This window comes from Salvelinus namaycush, chromosome 32 (genome assembly GCF_016432855.1).
Source record: "Salvelinus namaycush isolate Seneca chromosome 32, SaNama_1.0, whole genome shotgun sequence".
NCBI lineage: Eukaryota > Metazoa > Chordata > Actinopteri > Salmoniformes > Salmonidae > Salvelinus > Salvelinus namaycush.
Genome location: NC_052338.1, coordinates 20,824,172 through 20,837,156, shown reverse-complemented (window position 1 = coordinate 20,837,156; position 12,985 = coordinate 20,824,172). Strand labels below are relative to the sequence as shown.

The following is a 12,985-nucleotide window of genomic DNA, read 5'->3' as shown; positions in this document are numbered from 1 at the left end:
ATGTTCACAGTGGCCCAGAGTGAGATGTTTGACAAGATCTACATGGAGAAAATGAAAGATCTTCCCTTGAATTTGACTGGGAGCTGTGAAAAGAGACGTGTCCTGAACACAATGGTAGTGAAAGCTTTCATCAGCTTGGTTGAAGATGTCAGAAAAACAGATCCAGATGCTTGTTGTTGTTGATCTGACTTGTCAAATTGTACTCCAGTTGTGGGAATCACTCTAAATATGTCACTTTTTGGGGGATCTAGGTCTAACTAGATTGGAAGAAATAACTGCCCTGCCACAATGGTTGTAAAAAGAACCACATGCAAAAGTTTAACATACATATACATTGTTATTAAAATGCTTTCATAATTCATATCTACATAATATGCTACGAGAAAATGTACTTTAGTAGCCATGGTTTGTTCGACAATGCCTGTGGAGATTAATGGCGTTTTTGTATAATGGCCAAAAATAAAGTCTGTGGTACACACAGGTTTAGGAGATCGTATACGTTTTGTTCTATGAGATAATCTTCATCAGCTAACGTTCCTTTTAGTAAATTCTGATGCATTTATGTAGGGTCGGCAGGTAGCCTAGCGTTGGGTCAGTAACCGAAAGGTTGCTAGATCGAATCCCCGAGCTGACAAGGTAAAAATCTGTTGTTTTCCCCCTGAACAAGGCAGTTAACCCACTGTTCCTAGGCTGTCATTGTAAATAAGAATCTGTTCTTAATTAACTGACTTGCCTAGTTAAATAAAGGTTAAATAAAATAAATGTAATTTTAAAAAGCACTTAAAGGCTTCATAATTTATAAATGTCATGTTTGATATTATCGCATAGAACAAAACGTATAAGATCTCCTAAGCTTGTGTTAACCTCAGACCTTATTTTCGGCGTTTATCCCAAAACCCTATTCTTTCCCCATTCATTTTCACATAGGAACGGCTGAACGAACCAGAGGTAAATCATTTCCGGGTTTTAGAACTAAAAGCTGGCGAACTCTATTACCCAAAATGCAACGCGTATATTGAGCCTACTGCGCATGCTCATTTCGATCACCGATTTTGTAATATCTACGTTCTTTTCCAAATGTAGTCGTTCAGGTTGCAATAATGCAGCTAGATATGAACGGTACTTTATCCGTCCATGATTTTGGCACTGCAAACTGACGTTGATATTTTTGCAGGTGGCGAGACCGCATCACTCAGCAACGAGGGGTTTCTTTTCCTTAGCCGCAGTAGCTAGTTAGGTATCCTCCACCCATGTTGAAGCAAGGAATTATGTTGTAACGTTATTTCTGTGGCAAACAACAGTTGTAAACTGTCTGGTGAATGAGTTAATGGACTGAACGGTAAAGCGAATTGGGGAGTTAACGTAGCTGGCAACAACTTTGACTTTGTAACGCGTTAGCTAACTAGAAGCTAGCTGGCTAGTTAGCCCTGACAAGAAGACAAACATGTGGCAAAGCGTTGGTCTAACTGTGCTTGTTATTGTGGCCACCCTCGTGTGCGCGTTGCTCTTCATGGTGTTTGGTAAGTAACATAATATTTTGCCTTAATTTCAGTTTTCTTGAATGTAATGGAAAATATGACATAACTCGGACACAGCTGTGAAACGTATTAGCGGTTAGGTACAGTAAGCTATTTAGCTAGCATTCAGCCATGATTATACTTAGTGCTTGCCATGGTGTTGCATATCCAGCTACCTGCCATCTATCTTTTTCTTTAGTGATCAGTGACTGTCTTGATCTTTTTCCTTCTCAAAATGTTGAGTAGGTAGATCAAAGTTGTCTATACAAAGAATAATCTCTCAAGACCTCAATACATCATGTTATTAGAGGTTTGTCCCTCATAGCTGTTATTAATTAGATCAGTTTAAATAATTGGTACATATCAGTTGAGTCTCTTTTTTTTGTGCTTGAGCAGTGTTCGACAGGATTGTCTTGCAGCATCATCCAGTCAGGCAGTCTCCTCTAAGGGGAGGAGACTGAAGGAGCGTGGCATGGGAATGCCACTGTTTCATTATCATATCTTTGTAGGCTACATCTAATTTGACCTATAATAATAACCCTATCTATCTATAATAATCCCAAAGTGTGATGATCAATTGTTGAGGCCCAATTACATTAATTTATGCATACCTGTGTGTGGAAAACAATGACTTACTTGATGTTAAGTTTTGGACTTTATCTTGTGTATATACACTGAACAAAAATATAAATACAACGTGCAACAATTTAAGATTTTACTGAGTTACAGTTCATGTAAAGAAATCCAGTTAATGAAATACATGAATTATGCCATAATCTATAGATTTCACAAGCCTGGGAATACAGATATGCATCTGTTGGTCACAAATACCTTAAAAAAAGAAGAAAAGGTCAGTATCTGGTGTGACCACCATTTACTTCATGCAGCGGGACACATCTCCTTCGGTTGTGCCAACCCACAGTTTCATCATATGTCCGGGTGGCTGGTCTTAGATGATCCTGCAGGTGAAGAAGCCGGATGTGGAGGTTCTGGGCTGGTGTGGTAACACTTAGTCTGCGGTTGTGAGTCCGGTTGGACGTACCGTCAAACTCTTAAATGACGTTGGAGGCGGCTTATGGTAGAGAAATAAAATTATCTGGCAACAGCACTGGTGGACGTTCCTGCAGTCAGCAAGCCAATTGCACGCTCCCTCAACTTGAGACATCTGTGGCATTGTGTTGTGTGACAGGACTTCACATTTTAGTGGCGTTTTAGTGTCCCCAGCACAAGGTGCACCTGTGTAATGATCCTGCTGTTTAATCCGCTTCTTGATATGCCACACCTGTCAGGTGAATGGATTATCTTGGCATAGGAGAAATGCTCACTAACAGTGCCGTAAACAAATTAGTGCACACAATTTGAGAAGCTTTTTGTGCATATGGAACATTTGTGGGATTATTTATTTCAGATCATGAAACATGGGACCAACACTTTTTTACATGTTGTTTATATTGTTGTTCAGTGTGTGTATATAAAAATAAATTACAACAAATTAATTGTTTGATTCATATACGGTCACTGTTGACTTTCTATTGAGGACTTTTGTTATTTTTGGCTCCTCAGGTTGGTATGTTGTCTGGCAGCTCTTCCTTTCCAAGTTCAAGTTCCTGCGTGAGATGTTGGGCGACACCGGATCTCCACAGACAGAGACCCAGCCGTCCGAATCAAAGAGCAAGCGTACCTCTCCTCCAACCCAACGCCAGAGGCTCAAGACTGCCCGCCAGAGGGTCGTTCCTCCTGAAAGCACTACATAGATAACCACACCCATCCGCTATCAGTCTCACCCTGTCCCCCTATTCACCAACCCTTGTCCCTCTAGGAAACCGTGGTGAACAAAATGAAACCCCTTACTAAATGGCATGATGTCGAATGTCATACTATTCCCATGTTCATGCATACTACTCCCTTTTCCACTACCTTACGATGTCCTCTTAGTAGACACTTGGTACTCTACTTTTCTCTCCTGGACACTCTTACTAGACTACACATAGCTGCTGATGTTATAAAGGCACAAGCCATCAAATCATGGGACATTGTGTACCACTTGTTCACGTTTCAAATTTGTATTTTAGCTGTTCACAGTATATGTACTGAGCAGCACGTCCAGTCTCTTCACCTGGCCTTAACTGACACTGCAACATGGTCAGCTCTGACTGGCTGACACTGCAATATGGTCAGCTCCCACTGGCTGTCATGCTGCTAACACCTGCACAGGGAATCGCTGCTAACACCTGCACAGGGAATCTGTTTCTCCATGATCACACAAGTGAATTCTCTGTCATGACTGTGTATGTGTGTGTTTTGAGAGTTTGATTATTTGAACATACATGTTTTTATAGCAAAGCCTATATTCTGACAAATCTAGACAAACTGTTGTATAAAACAGGCTCATTTGTTAGCATTTGCTTTCAGAAGCAAAACAACTGCTAGAAGGAAAAAAACCGGAATGAAACAATTTGTTTAACTGACAAAGTTCCTCGTGTTCATTCAACTTTATTTGTAACCAAAGTGCAATGAAAGAAATGTTTATTTTTTGTGGTTATTTTATTGTTGGTCAGTAATTTAATACGTATACAGTGCATTCAGAAAGTATTCAGACCCCTTGACTTTTTCCACATTTTGTTACGTTACAGCCTTTTTCTAAAATTTGCTCTCTTTTTTTTTTACCCTCATCAAGGGGAAACACAGATCCCCAGATCTGTGCATCGACACAATCCTGTCTCGGAGCTCTACGGACGATTCCTTTTACCTCATGGCTTGGTTTTTGCTCTGACATGCACTGTCAACTGTGGGACCTTATATAGACAGGTGTGTGCCTTTCCAAATCATGTCCAATCAATTGAATTTACCACAGGTGGACTCCCAAGTTGTAGAAACATCTCAAGGATAATCAATGGAAACAGGATGCACCTGAGCTCAATTTTGAGTCTCATAGCGAAGGGTCTGAATACTTATGTAAATAAGGTACTTCTGTTTTTTCTCTTTAATCAATTTGCAAAAATGTCTAAAAAACAGTTTTTGCTTTGTCATTATGGGGTATTGTGTGTAGATGAGGATTTTTTAAAATGTAAACCATTTTAGTATAAGGCTGTAACAAAATGTTAAGTCAAGTTGTCTAAGTACTTTCCGAATGCACTGTATAACGGTTGTTATGGAATGGTGTGGTTACAATAACACAACGAAGACGATATCCAGGCATCCAGGCCCCGTATGTACAGTTGAAGTCGGAAGTTTACATACACCTTAACCAAATACATTTAAACTCAGTTTTTCACAATTCCTGACATTTAATCCTAGTAAAAATTCCCGGTCTTAGGTCAGTTAGGATCACCACTTTATTTTAAGAATGTGAAATGTCAGAATAATAGTAGAGAGAATGGTTTATTTCAGCTTTTATTTCTTTCATCACATTCCCAGTGGGTCAGAAGCTTACATACACTCAATTAGTATTTGGTAGCATTGCCTTTAAATTGTTTAACTTGGGTCAAACGTTTCAGGTAGCCTTCCACAAGCTTCCCACAATAAGTTGGGTGAATTTTGGCCCATTCCACCTGACAGAGCTGGTGTAACTGAGTCAGGTTTGTAGACCTCCTTGCTCGCACACGCTTTTTCAGTTCTGCCCACAAAATTTCTATAGGACTGAGGTCAGGGCTTTGTGATGATCACTCCAATACCTTGACTTTGTTGTCCTTAAGCCATTTTGCCACAACTTTGGAAGTATGCTTGGGGTCATTGTCCATTTGGAAGACCCATTTGAGACCAAGCTTTAACTTCCTGACTGATGTCTTGATGTTGCTTCAATATATCCACATAATCCTACCTCATGATGCCATGTATTTTGTGAAGTGCACCAGTCCCTCCTGCAGCAAAGCACCCCCGCAACATGATGCTGCCACCCCGTGCTTCACGGTCGGGATGGTGTTCTTTGGCTTGCAAGCCTCCCCCTTTTTCCTCCAAACATAACGATGGCCGTTATGGCCAAACAGTTCTATTTCTGTTTCATCAGACCAGAGGACATTTCTCCAAAAAGTACAAGCTTTGTCCCCATGTGCAGTTGCAAACCGTAGTCTGGCTTTTTTATGGCGGTTTTGGAGCAGTGGCTTCCTTGCCTAGCAGTCTTTCAGGTTATATCGATATAGGACTCGTTTTACTGTGGATATAGATACTTTTGTACCTGTTTCCTCCAGCATCTTCAAAAGGTCCTTTGCTGTTGTTCTGGGATTGATTTGCACTTTTCGCACCAAAGTACGTTCATCTCTAGGAGACAGAACGCATCTCCTTCCTGAGCGGTATGACGGCTGCATGGTGTTTATACTTGCGTACTATTGTTTGTACAGATGAAAGTTGTACCTTCAGGCGTTTGGAAATTGCTCTCAAGGATGAACCAGATTTGTTCTGATGTCTTGGCTGATTTCTTTTGATTTTCCCATGATGTCAAGCGAAGAGGTGCCGAGTTTGAAGGTAGGCCTTGAAATACATCCACAGGTACACCTCCAATTGACTCAAATGATGTCAATTAGCCTATCGTAAGCTTCTAACGCCATGACATCAGTTTCTGGAATTTTCCAAGCTGTTTAAAGGCACAGTCAATTTAGTGTATGTAATCTGACCCACTGGAATTGTGATACAGTGAAATAATTTGTAAACAATTGTTGGAAAAATTACTTGTCATTCACAAAGTAGATGTCCTAACTGATTTGCCAAAACTAGTTTGTTGGCAATTTTGTGGAGTGGTTGAAAAATGAGTTTTAATGACTCCAACCTAAGTGTATGTAAACTTCTGACTTCAACTCTATCAAGCATCTCAGAGTAGGAGTGGCGATCTAGGATCAGGCTCCGCCCTGTCCAAATAATCTTATTCATTGTGAACAAAAATTTAACCTGACCCAGAGTCAGCATTCCTACTCTGATATGCTTGATCCATACTGCCCCAGAACTCCCTATTAAGGCATCAAATACATAGGCTATAGCTCATTGCTCTGGCTAGCTAGCCTACCGGTGGTGATAACTGGGGTGTATTCAATAGTAACCGAATGGAAGCGAAAAGCTGAAACTGGGAGAACCTAAACTCATCCAAAAATAATAATTGTTTTCCTTTGTAAAGCATTTCGCTATGGTGTGCCCTAATGACTACACCCCATGCTAAAGGGTCGTCACTAGATTCCGTAGTCATAAAGATGGCATTCTTCCCTGTAGTTCATTACATTATCTCTGATCCAGCTATAAGCCTATAGCCGCCTGACATTGTAAAACATGTTAATTCTCTATGTAATGGTTTAATGTGTGATTGTCCAAATTTCAAGTTTGTTTTGGGCTATTGCTGTAATTTACATTCAGAATAAATATATTTCTTAACTGTATAGAAATACATTTCTTTGAATTGCATTGTTTCAAAGCTGAAACTGGTTATTCAAGAATATAGAATTGACGTGGGGGGGGGGGGGGGGTTGTAAGCATATGTTTAACTGCATGTTCAATTTCATGTCACAACATGGACACATTTTAAGGCTTGTACAGCTTTTTGAGTGTATTATTTTGTTTTGCACATGTGTAGCCAGACCCTCCACACTTACTCTGTCATATCTGCATACAGTGACTGAACAACAGGGGGCAGTGTTGCCCAACATTAAACAGTGATGGAGTAAATAACTTTTCCAAACTGTAGTCAAAGGGAGTATTTGAAGAGTATAAAACCAGTCAATTTATATTTCAGATGTAGCTGTATTTAAAGTCTATCAAGCCATGTGTTGTGACTGTAATCCCAGTTAACCCAGAACTAAAATCTAGAATTTAGTCAGATTGGTAGTCTGTCCATGAGAGATTACAAATGGAAGCACAGCCAAAAGCTGCCCAGTGACAAGTCTACCAGACGAGATAAACTACTTCTATGCTCGCTTCGAGGCAAATGGCACTAAAACATGCATAAGAGCACCAGCTGTTCAAGAAGATTGTGTGATCACGCCGATGTAAGACCTTTAAACAGGTCAGCATTCACAAGGATGTAAGGCCAGACGGATTACCAGGATGTGTACTGCGAGCATGCGCTGACCAACTGGCAAGTGTCTTCACTGACATTTTCAACCTCTACGTGGCCGAGTCTGTATTACCAACATGTTTTAAGCAGACCACCATAGTACCTGTGACCAAGAACACTAAGGTAACCTGCCTAAATGACTACTGACCCATAGCACTCGCGTCTGTAGCCATGAAGGGCTTTGAAAGGCTGGTCATGGCTCACATCAACACCATTATCCCAGAAACCCTAAACCCACTCCAATTTGCAAACCGCCCCAACAGATCCACAGATGATGCAATCTCTATTGCACTCCACACTGCCCTTTCCCACCTGGACAAAAGGAACACCTATGTGAGAATGCTATTCATTGACTACAGCTCAGCGTTCAACACCATAGTGCCCTCAAAGCTCATCAATAAGCTAAGGACCCTGGGACTAAACACCTCCCTCTGTAACTGGATCCTGGACTTCCTGATGGGCCGCCCCCAGGTGGTAAGGGTAGGTAACAACACATCCGCCACGCTGATCCTCAACACGGGGCCCCTCAGAGGTGCATGCTCAGTCCCCTCCTGTACTCCCTGTTCACTCATGACTGCATGGCCAGGCACAACTCCAACACCACCATTAATTAAGTTTGCTGATGACACAATAGTGGTAGGCCTGATCACCGACAACGACGAGACAGCCTATAGGGAGGAGGTCAGAGACCTGGCCATATGGTGCCAGGACCACATCCTCTCTCTCAACGTGATCAAGACAAAGGAGATGATTGTGGACTACAGGAAAAAGAGAACCAAGCACGCCCCCATTCTCATCGACAGGGCTGAAGTGGAGCAGGTTGAGAGCTTCAAGTTCTTTGGTGTCCACATCACCAACAAACTAACATGGTCCAAGCACCCCAAGACAGTTGTGAAGAGGGCACGACAAAACCTATTCCCCCTCAGGAGACTGAAAAGATTTGGCATGGGTCCTCAGATCCTCAAAAGGTTCTACAGCTGCACCATCGAGAGCATCCTGACTGGTTGCGTCACTGCCTGGTATGGCAACTGCTCGGCCTCTGACCGCAAGGCACTACAGAGGGTAGTGCGAACGGCCCAATACATCCCTGGGGCCAAGCTCCCTGCCATCCAGGACCTCTATACCAGGCGGTGGCAGAGGAAGGCCCTAAAAATGTTCAAAGACTCCAGCCACCCTAGTCATAGACTGTTCTCTCTGCTACCGCATGGCAAGCGCTACCGGAGTGCCAAGTCTAGGTCCAAGAGGCTTCTAAACAGCTTCTACCCCCAAGCCATAAGACTCCTGAACACCTAATCAAATGGCTACCCAGACTTTTTACACTTTTAACAATGTTTAACTACGGGTAGTGTAGCCCAAGGGCGACTTGTCTGGTTACCCCCTTTTCCCACCATCAAACAAACACTCAAACACCATAACCAAAACAATACTCACAGGTGGGGACAAAGTGACATGTAGCTGCAAAACACACAAGCGATCTACAGACAGAAGGCATGTTACAAAGAGATTGAGCTGGGGAGACAACAACTGACAGGGGTTTTAAACCAAGGGAAAGGGACTGTGATTGGGTAAGGGAAAAGGAGCAGGTGTCTTCCGATTAGCGACTGATTGATGACTGATTGGGGAATGATTATTGTCACCTGTGAGTAGGGGAGAAGGAGAGAAAATAAATACACACAGGATACACAGAACACTTGTATCCGTAACAGACAGCGTGTTCCAGTTCCTGCCAATATCCAGCAACTTCGCACAGCCATTGAAGAGGAGTGGGACAGCATTCCACAGGCCACAATCAACAGCCTGATCAACTCTATGCGAAGGAGATGTGTCGCGCTGCAAATGGTGGTCACACCAGATCCTGACTGGTTTTCTGATCCACACCCCTACCTTTTTTTAACGGTATCTGTGACCAACAGATGCATATCTGTATTCCCAGTTGTGAAATCCATAGATTAGGGCCTAATTTATTTATTTCAATTGACTGATTTCCTTATATGAACTGTAACTCAGTAAAATCTTAGAAATTGTTGCATGTTGCGTTTATATTTTTGTTCAGTATATCTGCCTTCATGAGCACCTAGCTTGCCTGCGTTACCCACTCTTCCTACACTGTGGGTTAGTGGTGAACCAGAGGCAGGCATTTATAAGTTGTTTGGCAAGCAGCCTCTCTCCCCATCCCACACAGACACAGATAGGAGCGACCAGGGCTCATAGGGCTCTGGTCAAAAGTAGTGCATTATATACAGAGTAGGGTGCCATTTGGGACGAGCAACACAGCACCGACCGACCTCCACTCCTGAAATAGCTCATTCATTCATCAAGCGCTCTCGGTCTCCAGATCTGCAGCGTTAACTCAGCCAAGGCTCCCAGTCTCCAGATCTGCAGCGTTAACTCATCCAAGGCTCCCAGTCTCCAGATCTGCAGTGTTAACTCAGCCAAGGCTCCCAGTCTCCAGATCTGCAGTGTTAACTCAGCCAAGGCTCCCAGTCTCCAGATCTGCAGTGTTAACTCAGCCAAAGCTCCCAGTCTCCAGATCTGCAGTGTTAACTCAGCCAAGGCTCCCAGTCTCCAGATCTGCAGTGTTAACTCATCCAAGGCTCCCAGTCTCCAGATCTGCAGTGTTAACTCATCCAAGGCTCTCAGTCTCCAGATCTGCAGTGTTAACTCAGCCAAGGCTCCCAGTCTCCAGATCTGCAGTGTTAACTCAGTCAAGGCTCCCAGTCTCCAGATCTGCAGTGTTAACTCAGTCAAGGCTCCCAGTCTCCAGATCTGCAGTGTTAACTCAGCCAAGGCTCCCAGTCTCCAGATCTGCAGTGTTAACTCAGCCAAGGCTCTCAGTCTCCTAAGGGCCATTTCTTTCTATTGTTTGTTTCGGAGCCAACCACGAGATGTGGCTGGATGCCATTATTAGCTGACGATAAATCAGTACAGAGTCTTGTCACCCGGGACCTGAGACTTGGGGAAATGACACATCTTCCTGATTTACCGTGTCAATTCGCATTCTGGGTTAAATTAAAACGTTTTAAAAGCCATTCCATAGCGGATTCCGTTTTCTCTTCTCGTCCCCTGGGATAGCAGTGAATGGAATGCAGCAGGTGATAAAACCACTGATGGCCTGTTAAGACCCAGGCTCTGTGAGTTAAGTTTTCTGATTGGGAGCTGATAGGGGTTTGGCATAGGCATCTCCTCCATACCCCTTTACCAGTCCCTTATAGCCACAGTCCCACCTCTCCACAGGGAGAAACTACAGTATATATACAGTGTATTTCAGTCAGGCTGTAATGAAAAGGAGGGTCAGTAGGGGTAGAGGGAAAATAAACAATGAATGTTTTTTAGCTGTATTTTAAGGCTCTGTGTGCATATCCAAACCACAATGCCTTTCATTAGATGCTGTTGCACTATACAGTATGCCGTGCCATAATAGATGGTTCATCTGTGTACTGTGCATCAAGAACTATGTTATGACCCTTAACCACTGTGTTATGACACTTTCTAGATGAAAAGAGATAATGCTAAAGATAGTTTCCAGATCAAGACCAGTAGGACGTGATGTTCTGTCCCCCTCTCCCACCTTCCTAACTATGCCATAAAGGATGTTCCACAGGCTAACTAAGACTGATCATTTGGCATGGATGGACTCCTTTGCGCTGGCCCTGCCCCGCTTACCGTAAAATCCTTTTAGCCCCGTCTTTCAATCGTCCCATCTGAGGCTTAGATGGTATTAAAAAATCTTCATTGAATATGACATGGAAAATAACATGAGGATCCAGGAGAATAAGAGCGAAGGTGATGGTACTTATCTTGATGTTAACATGATTGACTGCATCTACTACTAAGTATTCTAAAAATTCCAAGTCTACTCAACATACCGTACATTTCTGTTGTTACGTTCTCATTTATATTCAAACATGACTAGTATCTTCGTCCGTATGTGAAAACGTGAGCGGTTTACCATCCGGTCGTTATCATATCCATTTTATTTATTTCCACCACACCCAGCACTGGGTGAATGTAAGACATGAATACCAGGCTTTAGCTGTGAGTTTCACTGTTGGTGCCAATATTGTGTACCAGTTCAGCCATTTTGGTCTCTAGTTACTGCTGTACAGTATCCAGTTAATAATGTCTCTGATGTGTGTGTGTGTGTGTGTGTGTGTGTGTGTGTGTGTGTGTGTGTGTGTGTGTGTGTGTGTGTGTGTGTGTGTGTGTGTGTGTGTGTGTGTGTGAGATAACATAGGTTGGTGAGCTTTAACAACGCATGGTTATGTCATGTCATGTGCACTGTCTGCAAACAAAGTGGAGCCAGCTAGTCTTCCAGCAGTTCTTTTTTTTATATATAAAAAGACAGTCATATGGGTAAGAACAGTCCTTTACTTTGTCTGTTGAGAACCCTACCGCTTTCAATAAAAGAAGTACGACATCAAACGATTTACACAAAGTACTACTGTCATTTCCAGCGGTACGGTGCCTCAACAATCTACAGGTGAAAATGAAAAAAAAACGGACATATCATCATCATAAGTTGCTTTATAATATATGAAATTGGAATGTTAAGAAAACATGTCCAAGTAACCCTAAAAAGCCACAGATATCACATCTATATATTCATATCATAATTAATTATATAAAACAATCTACACAAAAATAGAGCCTAATATTTACAGAACAGATAAAACGATACTATTTACAACAGCCCAAAAATGTACTTTTAAGATTAACAATAAGCAATATATATATATATATATATAGCGAGAGAGATACTGTATATATATATATATAGATACTGTATATACGGTATATAAACAGGTTGCTGTGGTGAAATAGACCAGGAAGTGACAAATGACAACGCAAACTATCACAAAGCAGCCATCTGCAGCAGCTGTTCTTTGAACTGTTGAGCGTGGTGTGAGAGATCTGTGACTCTGTCCACCATGTCCTGCACGTAGGCTGTGTTGGGGTAGTGCAGCGCGGCCGTCTTGGTAGCTCCCACCACTGTCTTCAACAGGTCACATAGCACGTTGCTGGAGTTCATCACCCTGTTGGCCACTTCGGGCGTGGCTGCCTGCCTGGACAGGGTGTCACCGATGAACACCAGTTTGTGGGCGCTGAGGATGACGAACTTGCTGTGCGCCACGAAGATGCGCGGCGGCTGGCCGGCGCCCACACAGCCGAAGAAAGCGTCCACTGCGTTGAGCAACGTGACAAAGTGCTGCTGGCACTGCTCCGCATAGAAGCCCAGCAGCTGACGGTCCCGCCCACACAGCTGGGCCCCGCCACCAGCCAGGGAAGTGGAGGGAGAGGAGGAAGAGTCTGAAGGGGAGGAGGAGGGGCCTGTCGGGTGCTGCTGGGAGATCCACTGCGTGATGTCATTCTCCACTGGTTTGATCACCTCTTGCTCCAACTGTTTGAACTGGTTCATCTATGACATGAAAGAGTC

The 12,985-nt window shown here is 43.0% G+C and overlaps 2 protein-coding genes across 2 annotated transcripts in view; one reads left to right on the top strand and one right to left on the bottom strand.

Annotated features, from left to right (window-relative positions):
- The first annotated feature begins 1,052 nt into the window (after nt 1-1,052).
- Nucleotides 1,053-4,167, top strand: LOC120027219 (small integral membrane protein 13-like). The gene is made up of 2 exons (XM_038972113.1): nt 1,053-1,520; nt 3,081-4,167. Exons 1-2 carry the CDS (start codon nt 1,445-1,447, stop codon nt 3,269-3,271), a joined length of 267 nt encoding a protein of 88 aa, XP_038828041.1. The 5' UTR covers nt 1,053-1,444; the 3' UTR covers nt 3,272-4,167.
- A 7,696-nt stretch (nt 4,168-11,863) lies between these two features.
- The window catches only part of LOC120027354 (enhancer of filamentation 1-like), a 44,023-nt gene continuing 42,901 nt past the window's right edge, over nt 11,864-12,985 (bottom strand). The window contains exon 7 of the mRNA XM_038972268.1: nt 11,864-12,967. Within this exon, the coding sequence (XP_038828196.1) occupies nt 12,404-12,967 (564 nt within the window). The 3' untranslated portion in view covers nt 11,864-12,403. The remainder of the gene's footprint in view (nt 12,968-12,985) is intronic.